We start from the raw sequence: 16807 nt of genomic DNA, 5'->3' as shown, positions 1-16807 counted from the left end.
TAGAACTTACAAATTCATATTTATTTTCTATAGTTAGTTTCCTTTGTGCTTTCCTAAGCAACTCATCATTTGCAACATGATCCAAGATTTGTTTTAGATGACGAATTATTAATATGGAGTTCATTGCAGGGGAGGTTTCAGTGGTGCTAAAAACACCCTTAAAACCAACCAAGCAGGCAAAAAAACCCAAACACAAACAAAAAGTTACAACAAAAAACACTCAGTTTCAAAGCATCCATCATTTAATAAGCAGACTCAGGCTATTGTCCCATGATAGCTGATGACTGATAGACTATTACATTTGTATGTGAAGTTTTTGGAGCTCCAGATGATACAAAACAGTAATGACATCATGCAATGTGCTGAATCCCTAGGAAAAAACCGTCCCGGTTGATTTCCCAGGCAACACAATCGTGTTGTTGAAGAGATTGCATCTCTGTGACTTTGTACAAAAATGGAGCTCTCCTAAGAAACCCTTAGGAGATATATTTCTTGGTGGGAAAAAGCCCCAAAAATGGATCTTTTCTTAGCTTTGTTCCTGAGTCATTTTGCGGAGCAAACACTGTCTCTGATGTCAGCACTGAAGCCCAGCTAACCTGATCTGCTGCAGCAGAGTGAACCATCTCCACTCTCACTCAGGCTCAGGACACACAAAGGCCATGGCCACCCAGCCAAGGCCTGTGCTACGAGCACTGTGTAAATTCACCTCCCTTGTGACACAGACTCTGGAATTTAACAACTGCATAGAACATCATAAGGCTGAAATATTACCCATTTGGATAAAGAGCTGCTTTTGTACCCTCACAGATTCATTTTTTCCACCAAATGCTACATTTGTGTCCTTGCCAACAGGCAGCACAATTGCCAAAGTGAAGATTGTCTGATAAAAACACCAGAGTTCCTAGATCTCTATTCATCATATACTAGGAAGCTGCTCTAACTTACGTCAAAAGGAAAATGTAATAAAAGCATGCTCAAGCTATCTTTACTCCACTTTTTCCCATTTCTTATAGAAGTGGGGAAAATGGCAGAGAATCCAGAATCTTTTCAGATTGATGCATTTCATTAATAACAAATGTCTTTATTTCTCAGCAGTTCAAATCTGATTCCTGTTATAATTATTTTTAAAGATACTGTTTTTTCTGCAATGATTGAATCAATACCCTAAGAAACAGTACCTTGGAACTGTTCATAGGTTTTCCTTTTCTTCACTTAAAATAATTGCAGTATGAAATTTAGAGCATTATATATTTTTTTTATGCCAGTAAGCCTGACATGTTGGATATGAATCCTAGAAACATGCAGTTCTAAGCTAGATGCAATGGAGTATTAGAGTTCAGAGAGCTACTGGAAAAATTAGAGGGAAATAATATGTTTTCCATTTTATGCACCTGTGTGACCATTCTTTCTTATTCATGAGAATGGAAAAGAATAGCATTCTTATATGGCAACATTTTTCAAAATATTAGACAGCTGTGTTAAAACAACCAAATTCCTACCTGGACTTCTTTTAGGCTTGGAAATATTTAATACTGGGCTCTGATTCTCAAGTGGAAAATGAAAAGTAATAAACATTTTTCCTGGATGGAGAAACCACAGTGGAAACTATGCAGTCTGCATCTGTGTACTTCCAAGCCTGATACTTTAAGAGATTTATTTTCAAATAGTTTTAAAATACTTGGAATGCATAAAAGCAATCAGAGTTATTTTACATGATGGTTTTAAAAGGCAAAACCGTATTGATAACACCCTTCATTCTGAACTGCCACTTGTTTCCTGCTCCCATGAGAAAATGCCACTTTACTAGCTAGAGAATTATCAAAAAACAACACACTAAAATGAGATAATTTTTGACTACAAGCCTTTTTGGCAGACAGGTGAGCCCATGGCACTGGCAATGTCTTCTTGCATTAAGACAAGGATGCTATGCTTCAGCTGCACAGAGAAAGGTTTACATAACAATTGTACCCCCTGCACAGGGAGCCTGCAGCAGCAAGGGAACTCTCAGCAAGAAAGTTTGGGTAAGTTTTTCCTCCCTCATTTCTAAAATTAAAGCTCTCTATTTCTGGTTTGAGAGCATTGTTGCAGAAAAGTGTGGCACTTGCAGAAACAGTTGACAGTTAGCAGCAACTCAGGCTGACTTGAGCATTGTCTTCTGGAATTTCCACAATGTTCTTCTCTAGCTCTGTGGAAATAAAAAAGTTATAAAATCAACGTACAAGAAATTATACCATCTGATATTAAGGGTAACAAAAGCTGGATGCAGGCCCAGTCACTCCCATAGGCTAAAACCTGGGCAGACGATGATATAAAAATGCTTACAGGTGTTTGAAACTGGCTCTATTGCTTGAAAAACCTCCCCAGTCCTTCAGACTATAAACAAGAAAAATGCACACAAAAAGCAAACTCCACATACTGATGAGATTTCCTGCCCCAATTTGGGCCCTGTGCCCAGGAGTGCTCTCCAGCTCCTTTATCACGGACTGTTCAAAGGCCAAGGCAGCAACTCGGGAAAAGAATTCTTTGACATTTTCTCCTAGGAAACAAGACAGAAATGATGTGTTTTTATAAAGGCACATCAACAGATGATCAAGCATAACAAGCACATCTGTGAACAGCTGACTGCTCAATTTTGGGACAGAACAGGCCTCTCCAACAATCCATCTCCCATTCTGATCACTGCAGAAAGAATTTCCAATTTTCTTACTTTGGAATACTGTACCCTGTGCTGCACCTTTATTTTTAGCCAGCAACAGAGAGAATTCATTTTGTGGTGTAATCTTTTTCCATTGCAAACGTTGAGTAGTAGTGCACATGTGTATTTATGTAACTATCTATGAATTATGCATGCTCAGATACTGCAAAGCAGCTTGATTGTTTCTTTCTGCATACACAACAGTGAAAGCACACATACAAATGCTCAAATAAAATCAGCCATTAATAAGACCGAAGTTTCTCATAGCAACAAAATACAAGAAAAACAACAAGAAAACCTGGCAATGGTGGGATAATAAGTTCCTCCCACTCCAACATCAGTCCTCGTGGTTATGCTATTTTTACATCCTTTGCAGTAATTTACCTGTTTTGGCTGAAACCGACCAGTATTCTGCCTGCATCTCCTTGGCAAAACGGATGGCATCGAGCTCTGTCCTTTCACACACAGCATCTGACTGGGCAAACAACATGGAACAGCTTGAACAGAAGTGTGTCTGGGCTGGTAACAGCACACAGGCACTGCCACAGCACCTACACTGTGATGCTTCCAGGTTTCTCAGGGGCCTTGCTGACCTTGCCTAGACTTGGGCAATCAGACATGACTGCAAAAACATTCAACTGTTTAGTACTGGCTCTAAATGGAAGTCTCCACTCAGCTCCCACAGCACTGAAACAAAACAAGAGTTAACTAGTGACCCTTGTATCTAACACATTCCCTGGTAAGGAACTATCAAGTCAGCAGCCCAGTTAATGGTCTTTAAATCCTTGTAACCCCTTCATTCTCAGCAGAAGAGTTGTGGGACCAACTAGTAACAGAAGAAACAAGTCTGTTTTCAAAGCTTTAAAAATCTTTTTTCTACAGAAAGACAAACATAGGACTGAGAATTGTATAGATTAGATACTGCATTCACCCTGTTCTTTTGAAAATTATGTGATATTCAATTAAGTAAGAAACCTTCCCTGTTCCTGAGTAATGAACACACTATTCCTTAAAAACTAATTTCCCTCTAATTCTTCCAATAGCTCTCTGAGCTCTAATACTCAGTTGTGAATATCTAGCTTAGAATTCCATATTTCTAGGATTCATATCCAGCATGTCAGGCTTGCTGGCATAACAAAAATACATATAATGCTCTAAATTTCATACTGCATTTATTTTAAATGGAGAGAAAGACGAAAACCTATGAACAGTTACAGAACAACAAAACCTTCAAGATCACCATGTATGTTTATATATGCTTGAAAAATGTCATGCAATAAATATTTCACTAACTACCCATTTTTTTCAGAGAGTCCCTTCTTTAATTGCTTTCAAGTGAGCTGTTCAATTTACCTTTTAAGTTTTTCACTCAAGGTCTTTATCTCAATGACATTGTGCACAACCAGCAAGGGAAATCGCTTGAGGAACTAGGGAAAATCTGATTTCCTTATCTGCACTCAATTTACTCACCACCAAATCTTTTTTTGTTCCAACCAGAAAGATGAAGCTAGAATCTGGCTCATTCTCCCTCAATGCATCTTCTAGCCACTGTCTGAAATAGAAAAAAAAAAAAAAAAGGCAGAATCAGTCAGAGGGAACAAGGAGTACAGGAGAATATGACAGATAACAGGGTCACAAGAAAACTGAGTGGAAGAACTTATGTGAGAGTATCAAAAGCCTTTTTTCCTTCATAAAATCATACCCATGGCAGAGTACAAACTCAACAATCATTTTAGCACCGAGAGAGGACATTTCTCAATGTAAGGGAGAGGGCAAAGTTTGGTGCAAGGTACGGAATAAGAAAGCAAGAAGCAACTGAAAAGGTATGAGCCACATAGAAGGTTAGATACAAATGGGAATAAAGAGCGAAATAATCTATTCAGCATTATAAAACAGCTCCCTATGAAGGCTGTATGATTCTTGTCTCACAAGCTTTTATATTCTTGTTACTCTGGCAATCAAGTTTCTCTTGAGTCATCCAACACAAGTCAAGGAGGGAAGGGAGTGTGTGCGTGTGTGGGAAATCAGGTTCACAGGCTTCAATTACTTTCAGCCAAGCAGAGACACTAATATATATATTATTTTACAAAGTCCTATGTAAATGAGCTAAGCACCATAGTACACATTCAAATAAGACAGAGTACAGGTTGTAAAGAAGTCTGTACCTGCATTACAGTCACAACAGCACGTTAGAAATACATATTCTCTGAGCTGTGACAGCAGTGTGGATCACAGACCCATGCAGGGTTTTGCAGCCTGCACTAAAAGCAGAATGAGTTTATTCATAATAATTATTGTGTTGTTGTAACAAAATCATTACAAGGATCTGAACTAGTAAGTTTAACTGTATCTAAACTTGAGGTTTTTATTTTCTTTCCTCTTTTTGACAGCCTATCTCCCATCAGAATCACAGAAACCAGAGAAAAAAAACGGGGATAAATAGTGCACCTAAAAAATGAAAGGCTCATGAGACATTATGCATGAGATGCATCTCATCAGTTTTATCATTTACATTAGATTCCAGCCTGTTATTCTATTTATAGCAAATGAAGTAAAAAAAAAAAATGCTTTTGGAGTGCACTTCATCTTTTCCTGCATGTCTAGCTTTGGAAAGATCAAGCTTTTACTGAAGTGCCTTTCTTTCTGCACTGACTTTAAAGGAAGTCAAGTGTAAGCAGTTCAAATTTATGCTCTGCATTTTCTTCAGAAAATCCCTCCCTATGTAATCCAAACTAGTAACTGTCATTTTTAATTTCGTAGCTCAATAGAAAATACACTCATGATACAGCAAGCTCTTAACACCTACATATGGAAGGCAATTAAACCTGCTGTAAAAACCTTTAAAAGATAAGCCAAAATGCAGAAACTTACTTGGTGTGATCCAAAGTTTGGATATCAGCCAGATCAAACACTGTTATTATAACTGCAATAAAAGACAAAAGCAGAAAAAAATGTAATTAAATTAGAAAGTGTATCAGAAGTCTCTCCAACCTGTCTTGTTAAACAGAGAGAATGTTTATGTATAAGGTGTAAGAACAGATTTATCACATAGCAAGTGGAAGACTATCCATTTGCTCATTCCTTTTCTTTTTCTAGCACCCAATAAGACCTAAGTCCTTAGTCTTCAACGTTATATCTATAGTCTGCAGACTATAGTGCTTTCAACCCTTTCATTTTGGGACCACAAATTACCACAGGATTGTCTCTTACCAAAGGGAAAGCCAGAAATATCCACTTCCAACTCCAGCATTAATCTCACCCGACCTCAAATTCTTTCCCCGCTAGTCACAAGTGCCACTTTCTATCACTGCATCATCAGAACACTCAGAGCTTGCAGATGTGACAACACATCAAGTCATTAACTTCTTCATCCCTTCTTCCTTGCAACAAAGAGCAATCCATTCCACCACAGTGTGTCTATAGGGACCTTCCCAAGGAGTATATATGGATGTACGTTGCTGCACAAAATACAGCCTCCCAACAAAAGCAGGATCAAATTAATATTGGTCTCACCCTCTGCTCCTCGGTAGTAAGCAGATGCGATGCACTTGAACTTCTCCTGACCTGCTGTGTCCCATCTGTGCAACAGGGGGAAAAAAGACATTTCAGGTTAATGAAACCCAGGGTAACCTGAGTAAACATGTTAATGAAGCAGACTGGTACAAGGCGGAGAAGAATGTGATACCAGAGAAGTGTCACCATCTGGAACATGTTATTCATTAACTACTGATAGAAATACAGTACAGCCCTATTAGTCAATGAAGACATGCAAACACCATTTTTACCTTTTCTTAAAAAATACTAATCATTTTGGAGACAATTCAAATATTGGTATCCTGCATGGTAATGTCCTTTCCTTAAAACATTTTTTTTTCTTTCACCTATGTAATTTGCATGTATTTCTAGCGCAATCTAGTTTTGTAAATTTTCTGTGCTAATACTAGCTAAGTCATGTATTAGCCCATGTTAGAATCTTGCAACTGCTAGATAAGATATCTGTCTCTACACTACAAATTAGAGACCTGCAGCTTAGTCTACCAGGTACTAATGACACCATTAAATAAAATCAAGAAAGTCCTTCTCATTAATGAACATGATATGCAGTGCCTTCAGCTACTGCCAGCACTACAGAGGTTTGGGTTTTGTTGTAGCCTTGTACTGCCAGTCACGGATACTTGCAAATGTATCTTGTATGGAAATCTCTCAGCAAGAGGGGGCACTAGTGCTCATCATATGGAAATGTTCTACCCAGCTTCTGAAGACACTGCAGATAATGCAACCTGACCTTATTGCTTCAGTTTGCAAAATGCTGATGCTGGAGTCTGGATTTTTAGAGGACTCAAGTTCCAAAAGGATAGCACCTGGCAAAATTTCCCAAACAGAATTGCAGTGAAATCAGTGGGAAATGGATTTTTCAATAAATACCATAAGCCATCTATTTACATCAGTGATCTCACCAGGAAAAAAAGTGTTCCTAAGTAAAAAGGTTTTTAAAATTCATGCACTAAAATATCTCATGCAAAGCATCTTATTTGTGCTCTAGGCCACTCTACAGATGATTCCATAATGCCCTCTACAGAACAATGCTGCTGGCCACCAGAAACACAAAGGGATACCACTCCACAGACCCAAAGCAGGTGGAAGAAGGGCAGGATTCCCACTGTGACAAGCAAAGTTGAAAATCAAAGATATTAGGTTCACATTCTAATAAAACCACTCCAGCCTTTCTATGATTTAGGGACAATTAATTAGTTGCTAATTAAGAGCTGTTTAAATCACTGGACAGTTTATCATTAATTTTGATGACTGCAGGAATAAAACACCCAGTAAAGCCAAGTTCAGTGCTCACTGTGCCTACTAAACTCAAATCACAGACTGGGGTTACACAAGCACTGGCAGCTGTGACAAAAGCTTCCAATTCTCTTCCATGAATGTTGAGTAAAAATGACAGAACTCCACTGAAATAGTGCAAGACATCCAAGATGAATTTTCATTTACAAGCTTGGAATATTTTTTTAGGCATGAGGCATCCAAGAGACAAATTTCTACTAAAACTGCAAGTCCAGAGACAGAATCTTTTCTTCAGATCATATTATTCTTTGTGCAATTGTATTATATTTTTAAAATCTTTATTCCACTACAGCCTGCAGCAATTCCAGCTCTGCTGAGACTGTACTCTGTGCAATGCTTAACTATGCTCTTTCAACTCACATCTGGAGGTTATATGGCATTCCAATTATCTCAAAACGTTCAATCTCAAAATCTACTCCAATGGTCGCCTTGTAGTCGCGGTCAAAATTATCTTTACAAAATCTGCAATTGAAAAAAAAGAGGATGAAATACTCATGAGACAAGTATAAATAACTGCAAAACTAACACTGTCTTGGGTAAATTATGAAGAAAAGAAAAAACTAACTGTGGATTTGCTATATAATGCAGAAGAAGACATAAAACCATGAAGACACTAACTAAAAGAAGAGGAGATACTATTTAACAAACTAGAAAGCACATACATCTAGTAAGCTCTCAGGATAATACAAGACTCAGAATAAAACATCTTTGGGCTCTCAAGGGAGGTACAGTATCTTCCAGTTTTAGTTACAAGGGGATATATTTTGGGTTGTAAATAATGACCCAAATGAAACCAAGACTGAGACACTGAAATTGTTTTCTAATTGTTTAGCCTTTAGACTGGATTCCTTAAGAAAACACTGTATCATATTTAACTGGATAAAAATACCTGAGAATTAAACATACGCTGATTGAAGCGCTAGAGCACAACTTTCTGTGTTCATGTATCAAGAATGTCTCATACTCTTGACTTCATTTTGTCTTCAACAAAACCACAAAGTACTGGTGCAGGTTCAAACCAGAGCCATGAAGCACTGCTCTAAAGCCAGCAATGGAAACATTTTAACATTTATTTGAAAAACAGGAGACTCAAACCATCAGCTGAGATACACCGTACCTGTTGATAAGACTGGTTTTCCCAACATGCAGGTCTCCTACCACAACCACTTTGGATACTTTCAGCCTGTTATAAATATTTGAAAATATTGCACAGTTTAGTAGTAATTTCACAGTCTCCTGCTAAAAATTCTGATTTAGATCTTTAAATTGCAAGTGAGGAGCACATGTACCTGTGACTTCAGTTTATCTATGCACCACTGTGCTGCACGACCTGAGTCTTTAATTGTGAGAAAAAAAGCCACCAAAAACCAAACCCTTCTGAAGCTGAAATAGTCTATTTCTTACTCTATTTTTTTTTCTTAATTTCAATTCAGTGGAACAAATTTTATTCCATTAAAATTGCTTTGACTACAAGTGTACGCATTTGGCATAATTTTACATAAGTTTACACATAAGACCATAGTGTATCTGCATCCTTTGCATTCCAATTTATCCCAAGTTTCTGGGATAAATTGACTTTAAGAGTACAAACAAAGTCCTAAGTGCAGAAACAAGAAATTGCTGATAATAAAAGATCCCACTGCAGAATGTGCCTCTGGGAAAAACAACTCACAGAGTTAGAGCCAATACATTTTCTGACTATCTGGAATAATAATAGTCTGAACCTGGCTTCATGCAAATAATCCTCTTTGCTCTAGGTTCTCCCACAGGATACAGCAGATGGGCTTTAGGTGACTCAGCCCACATTCTTAAAATTGAAACTTTGTCTCTTTTAGGAGATCCAGGTGGATAAGTGAATTTAAGTTCATTTGTTGACCTAAACTTGGATTGACATCTCCTGTGCAAATGCTATAAAAATGGCTTAAGAGGTTTAATGTTCTTTTCTATCAAGGAATGGTTTTTTAACAAAGGAGTTAATCTTCTGTTGAATACTATTTCTGGTTACATCAACTTCCATGTGATGCTGATTCTAAGTTATCTATTCTAAATAGCTGAAAAATTGACTGGTAAACTGCATGACTAATATTTCCAAAAAAGAAAAAAAAAAAAGTTATATGTGCCAGTCAACATTAACTGGGTGACCACAGGCCCCTTTGCTCCTGATTACTGTTACTGAGAAAACACTGAATAAAATCAATGACCTTAAGGGAAAAGCTAAAGAGTAAGTGATGGTTTAGAGGTGTGTGTTTCATTAATTTATACTGGGGGGAAAAAACTCCCTAGATCAGACCATTTAACACAATGGTGGACTGTTGGGAGAGTATTAAATAAAGCCATTAGCTGCTGAATTTATCAGACTAGCTTTCCAAAGGACAAAGAAATATTTTATTTGATGGGGTAATGGAAAAGGAAGATAATGGTTATTCCTGTCAAGGTTTACAAGTACTGTACAAAACACTCTGGCTGCCCTTCCTATCCCCATTCCACCAAAAAATGACCTATATGACCAGATAATAGTCATATCTAGAAAGCAGTGACAGAAAAGTCATTTAATTCTATTCACAAAGACAAAACATACAGATTTTTAGTTATACTCTGTTACCAGAATAAATTACATAGAGAGTTGGTTTACTATAGAAATAAAAAAAACCCTAATAATAAAAACCACAAACTAATACATCTTGGAAATGGAAGGAAAAAATACTTCAATTCAATAAAGCATGTCTTACTTGGAAAATTGTCCAGACACTTATAACAAATTTACATGAAACTAAGGTAGTGACTGTGTTTCTAAAAAAGGGATAAAGTCACTGATGTCTCTCAGGGTGACATATTTTCAGTTAATTTTTTTTTAGTAAGACTCCCTAGTGAAATTAATATAAAGCTGCATTTAAAGATGGATATAATGACAAGTCTCATGTCAGCAACTCTAGAGCTAGAGGAATAGTGAGCTAATTGTTAGTATTCATAGGAGCTCCACTTTATGGAGGATCCTTCACATTGAAACCAGAAGTATTTATGACTAAAATGTACACCTATTTATTTTAACTGAATAGTGATGATTTCAACACAGTTTAGCTTTCTTGCCTTGCTTCAGAGATTAAATCAGCAATAGTAACAGTTCTGGTGGAGAGATAATGCAAGGAAAAAAACAACTTCAAGATTATTAGTAGAGCAGAAATCAGCTTATTATGATTTTTAAATGCTATATATTTACCAGAATTTTGCTCCAATTTTAAGAAACATTTTAACAGAACTTCTCAGCATGCATACTTCAAAAAGGCTAAAACCAGATTCCTAGATTTTTCAAGAAACTTAGAACTGCTGCCTTTATATCCCTCCAAAGCCTTTAGTAAGTGCTCCTTTGGAACACCTACAGAGAACACAGCAAGGCTGGATCTGTTAGATCTTTTGAAGTAAGTGTTTATTTAAAGGGTGTTAAAAACCTTTTCATTTCTAAACTACTACACCATTTTTTCAATGCTACCTATCCCAGCAGAAGAAGAGGCACTCAATTCATGTACTGTGGAACAGGCCAGAGAACTGTCCCGGGCAGGGGCTTAGCTGCCTTGAAATATACTGGAGTGAGGAATATGGGGGGGAAAGCCAATGAAGAAAGGAGGCTATAAGGAGCTTAAAATACTTTCTTCCTTGCATATCTGCGTTGTTACAAACTTACCCAGCTGTTCCAGTGCTCTGCTGACAAGCAGTCCTGACCTGTGCATGGAAGTGCTCTTTAAACTGCAGACAGGCCTCAGGTGTGTACCACTGAAAAGAGAGAACAGCTGCTGGGACAAACTTGCTACTTGGCAAGAAGTCAAACTGGCAAGGAAAAACAGATAAAAGGATTGTTCAAGAACACAGGTTATCCAAGAAACAGGGTTATCCTGGCATAAGAAAAGGGGTAGGTTGGGTTAGAAGGCAGTAAGGTTTCCCCAGAGCTGTAGTTGTAAAACTCCTTGGGACAACACCATGCTTTGAGCACCTTTCTGAGTGTCAGTGTCCAGCATTGCCTAAGCACCTGTGGCCAGATCCATTTGCTCGTCATTCTGTGCTGTCGCAGAGGGCCCTGGCTGGGTAATAATTAGCATTGCCTCCATGACTCACAGAAGGCCGATCAATCTCTTTATTTTAGATATAACATTATAAAGAAACCCATTGTTTTTATAGACAGTTATGATACAGCTGGACCTAATTGGTCCTTCAGTCACAACACCATCACCACTGGCTAATTAAGAAACCACCCTTTGGTAAACAAATCTCCAAAACACATTCCACATATTCACAACAAGTGCAGCAGGTTAAAATAAGAATTGTTTCTCATTCTTTTCTCTGATCTTCTCACAGACTTCTCCCAGAAAGGCCTGGGAAAGTTGTCTGTTGCTCTCTGTGGCCAGAGAGCTGCTGCCGCAATTCTGTACAACAGTAAGTGCCTTAAATTATCCCAACAATCTAAGACACACAAGAAAAACACAGATGGGGGCATACCACCAGCAAGTCATTATTACTGTGACGTTTTTTCAGTCTTTTATAAGTGTGAAGCACTGTTTTTATTACTAGCTCTTTAACTGGGAATTAGTTAAAAATGAGGAAAATATATTTTACCTTGCATTTACTTAAAATACCTGTGGTATTTTTCATAACATTAAAAGCAAAATATGTGGCTGAGATCAGGAATGAAAAAAAAAAAAAGTTAAGTCCCTTAAAAGGATCTTTTGAACAAGTGAAAAAAAAACAAGTGGTAATTCCTTGCCCTTCCCTGTCATTAACTGTTCTATTATACTTCAAATACAAAAGTTTTTGGGGACATCAAAGGTATTTTGTCTGTGTTTCTACAGTGCCTACTACATTTGATCTACTGTATGACTAAGGTTCTTGTACAAACAGAAAATTAAAATTGCATCATCTTTAACCAAAGACTCCTAATTAGATTTTTTGGCAAATTTAATGTCAGCTCTGGCTCCTCTTTGCCCTCAGTCTTGGAGCTCTTAAGCATGTAATTATTACTCTTTTGCTGAAAAACAATAAATATTGTAAGATAACACTTCTGTCACAAGAGTCACTGTTTGTAAAGGTTAGAAAGAAGAATGAGGATTGTTATTAAAGAGATCAGCATTGAATGGGACTATGAGGTCACATTAAACTTTGAGAGAATCTTAAATAATTTGCAATTTTAACAGAAGACAAGTGTACATTAAATTAAATTAAAATACCATATTAGCACAATGGAAAGATCAGTGTGGCAGGGGCTACATACTGTGACCAAAGAGATAAAAAATGCTTACCTTGGGAAACTGGGAGATTATTCTTTCTCTACTCACTGGGGGAACCAAATGCATTAGGCTGGACTTCATTCTCCAAGTTCAGTTAAATTCTACAAGTCTGAAAATACGTAAAGAGAAACACAGTATTCAGGAATTGCCTCAATACAGGGACAACATGATAAAGACTAACCAAGTTCTTTCAGACTTGTCATCATTTTTTCCTTTTATCTTTTCAGTACAACTGAAAGAAAGTTGAAAACTGGTGGTTCTTCAACTCAGTTTGCATGGAGGGAAAGCTGTTTCTCATGTAAACAGGACCACCTCAGTGTACATAGCTGTAGTAGCCAACAGTGAGTGGCCTTCTGAAACTACAAGGCACCAACTCTAATTCCCTGGGAGGGCAGAGAATTGCTCACTTAATTCAACCCAAGTGCTTGCAGTTTAGCTCTCAAAGGATTCTGCAGTTTTTAATTTTAAAATCTTGCTCATCATTGTTTCAAATGCCTCTGCACTAAGTGCATTAATTAATGTTGGGCGATCCCAGATTTCATGTGGTCAGAAGAAGAAGGGAGGAAAGATGAAGCTGCCACATTTCTGAGCACAACATCAAACTTTCATCCAAGATCAGCTCAGAAAGAATGAAATCTGTCTGACATGGAAAAAGAATAACGTTCACAAGAAAATCACAAATGCATTCAGATGTCTCACCTGAGATACATCAATTTGGTTATGTAAGGAAACCTCGTGGGCTGCTGGGGGAGGGGGCCCTTATTAGGGTACCAATTTCTTACTGGCATTCAAAAGAACATTTCTAATGAGAGCATTTTCATCTTGTAGCAAAGTGTAAGGAAGGACTCACCGAGCAGCAGCTGATGCAGCAGGATTCCAGCCGCACAAGCAGCCCAGCCCCTGCTACGTGGCCATAGCAACAGGTTTGCAACAATTCCCTTCCTCCCCTTCTTCCACAGACCGGGAAGGCGGAGATGGAGTAATTTAACTATACACAGAGCAGTAGTTTTAAAACAACAAACTCGTTTTAGTGGTCATACAGATTCCTTTGATCAGAAACTGCTCCTCAGTAACTCCAATGGTTCCTAATCCTGGATCCAGTTCCATTTTCTTCAAAGATCGTTGTATATATGGATACAAAGAGCAGGATTAACCTATTAGACAAGGAACCAATGGAGTGGGGAACTGTTACAGTGCTAATATTAAGCATAGCAGCAATTATAAAGAAACTCCCAAGGGATTTTTTCAGCATTTCAACTTGATTTCATCTCAGCTTTAAAGTCAGAATGCGCATGCCACTAATGAGACATTCTGAATTATATAAATATCTTTCTACTCATTAATAATCTTGCTTTCTAATGTACAAAACACCAAGGACAAGGAATAAGAAATTACACAGCCATTTTGCATTACCTAAGTTTTGTCAATTAACTCATTAATTTAGACAGCATTTAGTAAGCCAGAGTGCAACTTAGGATGGTAAAAGATTTTGCTTATAAAATTTATTAGGATTTAAATTTTCAACTTTCAGGAGAAAACAAAGCTGTCCCATTCTAACAGTCATATTTTGATAAAGCTGGAATAGGTTTTGACCAAGGAGACAAGCCTCTCCCACTTCTGCAGCAGATTAAAAGCTTAAAGAGCACATCAAAGCAGACCAGTAATTTTAAATAGTGAGCAAGTACAGAAGAAAAAACCCTAGAGTTGTGTTTTACAAGCACACATAAAGAATAATGCTTAAGAAAATAACTGGTCCACTACTTAGAATTAATGTTTTATTCTCCTACATGAGGAATTTTAAATCCTTTCAGGCCCCATTATGATCTCAACCCTACCAAGACAGCCACTTCCCCACAAAGAACCCAGATTTGTAGCTGATGGGTTATTCACCAAAGAAAGGGACATTACAGTTTTTATCTGCTACCATATGGAGAGTTTTACTTCGGCTACTTGTGACCATATAAAACTCGAGAGATCTAGACCCTTGTTATGCTGTGCTCCTGCCCTTCTGGCCAGCTTGAATGATTTTACGGCAATATTAATGTTTAATGTCAGAACAATTAGCATAGTTCTGAAAACAACTCCATGAGTTGGTAAGAGTTTCAAACACTAACTTGCTTTCTGCATGTTCTAGTCGTAGTTCAACACCTCCTAAGCATGGTAAACACCTGTCGTGGGTACACAGACTGACTCACTGCTCCTCTCCTAGAGCTCTTTTACAAACTAAGCTACAAAAACCACAGGTCAACCATCTCAGTGAATGCAAAGTACAGGAGGAACCAAGGCAACCACAAAGATATATTCCAAAAATGAGAGGCCATCTTCACTTATACTTAATGTATTTAATCTAAATATCACATACACATAAGCATATCCCAACTTACCATATCAAGAAATAAGACACATCATTACAGGAAAAGAATTTAAGAAAAAAGCTGCTAAAAATACTGAGAATGATGCATATTTTCTCTTCTTAAAGAGCTGAAAGGGGATTCAGTCACCAGGGAGGGCTGGGAACACAGTGTCTCCATGGCATCACAACCCTCCTTATCTCAACATTGCAAGAACAGTAGTGCCAGCAGCTTCTGTGGATAGACAAAGGATGTGAGGAAGGCATTCAGAAGGCATACATAAAATAAGTTAACGTCATGACCACTAACAAAATCAGTATTCCAAGCTACAGTGAAGGACAAAACAGAACAACTCACACCAAAAGCAGAGGTAACAGTGAGGGACAAGTGTCCGATTTGGTCCTGCTCTTTCTATGCTGTGAAAAGTTCGTGTTCTTCCCATGGAAATCAGATGAACTTTTACAAGTACATAGTGGAAGTATAATCTAATTCAGGTAAATCACCTGTAAAGTAAATAATCAGCTCTAAAATGTTGCAGAAACTGAATACTTTCCTTTTTAAACTAGCAATTTTTTCTTTTATGGATATTGAAGATCAACAAACCAGAACCTATTCCTGTGATGCATTTTAATCTGGCTGATCAGAATTACATTGGATTTGTAAAATCCTTTTTAAGAACTTTGATTATTACAATTGTTACTCAGACATAATGAAAAACATCTCAACGACTTCACTATCTGCACTATCCTTTTATAGCACAAGCTCTTCAGAGTTTTTTCCTGACGCCAGATAACATCTGACAACCCAGAATACCCTTAAATTCTGCCACAACATTGCAATGATCCATTCTTCCAGTGTACCTTCCTCTGAACAGTTTCTGAGACTAAGAATAATGGAAACCCTTACTACACATTCTAGCTGTTCATAGTGACATTCTGGAGAAGATTAGGAAAGAAAACCTAGTCCAAAACTACTGCGCTCCCTTCAGTCCCTGTACCCCCAGGCACTCGCCTGCTCTATTTCTGCCCTTAACTCGACCACCATTTTGTCCGCTTTGAATTTTCCCGGATTTTGTTCAAGTAAAACTACTTTGAAAACAAGGGGCGAGGAGAGAGCCTCCACAGCGAGGCAGAACGGCCGCCACTCCGGGCCCTCACGGCGGCATCTCCGCGCCCTCACGGGTCCCCTCATGGGTCCCCTCACGGGTGCCCTCACGGGTCCCCTCACGGGTCCCCTCACGGGTGCCCTCACGGGTGCCCTCAGGGGCGCCCTCACGGGTGCCCTCACGGGTGCCCTCACGGGTGCCCTCACGGGTGCCCTCACGGGTCCCCTCAGGGGCGCCCTCACGGGTCCCCTCACGGGTCCCCTCACGGGTGCCCTCACGGGTCCCCTCACGGGTGCCCTCACGGGTGCCCTCACGGGTCCCCTCACGGGTCCCCTCACGGGTGCCCTCAGCGGCCGCGCCTCAGCCCCGCGCCCCGCTGCCAACTACGCCATTGACGTAACCCCCTCGGCGCGGGCGCTGTCAAACGTGGGGCTCACGCTGGTGACGCAGCCGGAGCCGGGGCTCGGCGGCGTTCGTCGCTATTCACGAAGAGGCGCGTACGCAAAGAGCGGGCGCTGTGGCAACCAGGGCA

General features: G+C 38.8%; 1 protein-coding gene across 5 annotated transcripts; it reads right to left on the bottom strand.

Annotated features, from left to right (window-relative positions):
* On the bottom strand, nt 1-16029 carry RAB36 (RAB36, member RAS oncogene family). 5 transcript variants are annotated; one of them, XM_068209072.1, is made up of 12 exons: nt 15268-16029; nt 13670-13973; nt 12832-12928; nt 11226-11314; nt 8664-8729; nt 7907-8008; nt 6209-6273; nt 5567-5618; nt 4166-4247; nt 3080-3170; nt 2417-2536; nt 1-2185 (listed from the first exon to the last, which is right to left on the bottom strand). In XM_068209072.1, the coding sequence occupies exons 3-12, from the start codon at nt 12898-12900 to the stop codon at nt 2121-2123; spliced, it is 801 nt and encodes a 266-aa protein (XP_068065173.1). In that variant the 5' UTR covers nt 12901-12928; nt 13670-13973; nt 15268-16029; the 3' UTR covers nt 1-2120. The 5 variants fall into 5 exon arrangements, with proteins under 5 accessions (XP_068065173.1, XP_068065174.1, XP_068065175.1 ...); XM_068209073.1 differs by having other exon boundaries at nt 13670-13807; XM_068209074.1 differs by lacking the exon at nt 13670-13973.
* Nucleotides 16030-16807: the final 778 nt, after the last annotated feature.

This window comes from Anomalospiza imberbis, chromosome 18, assembly GCF_031753505.1.
Source record: "Anomalospiza imberbis isolate Cuckoo-Finch-1a 21T00152 chromosome 18, ASM3175350v1, whole genome shotgun sequence".
NCBI lineage: Eukaryota > Metazoa > Chordata > Aves > Passeriformes > Viduidae > Anomalospiza > Anomalospiza imberbis.
This window is presented reverse-complemented; position numbering and strand designations above follow the sequence as displayed.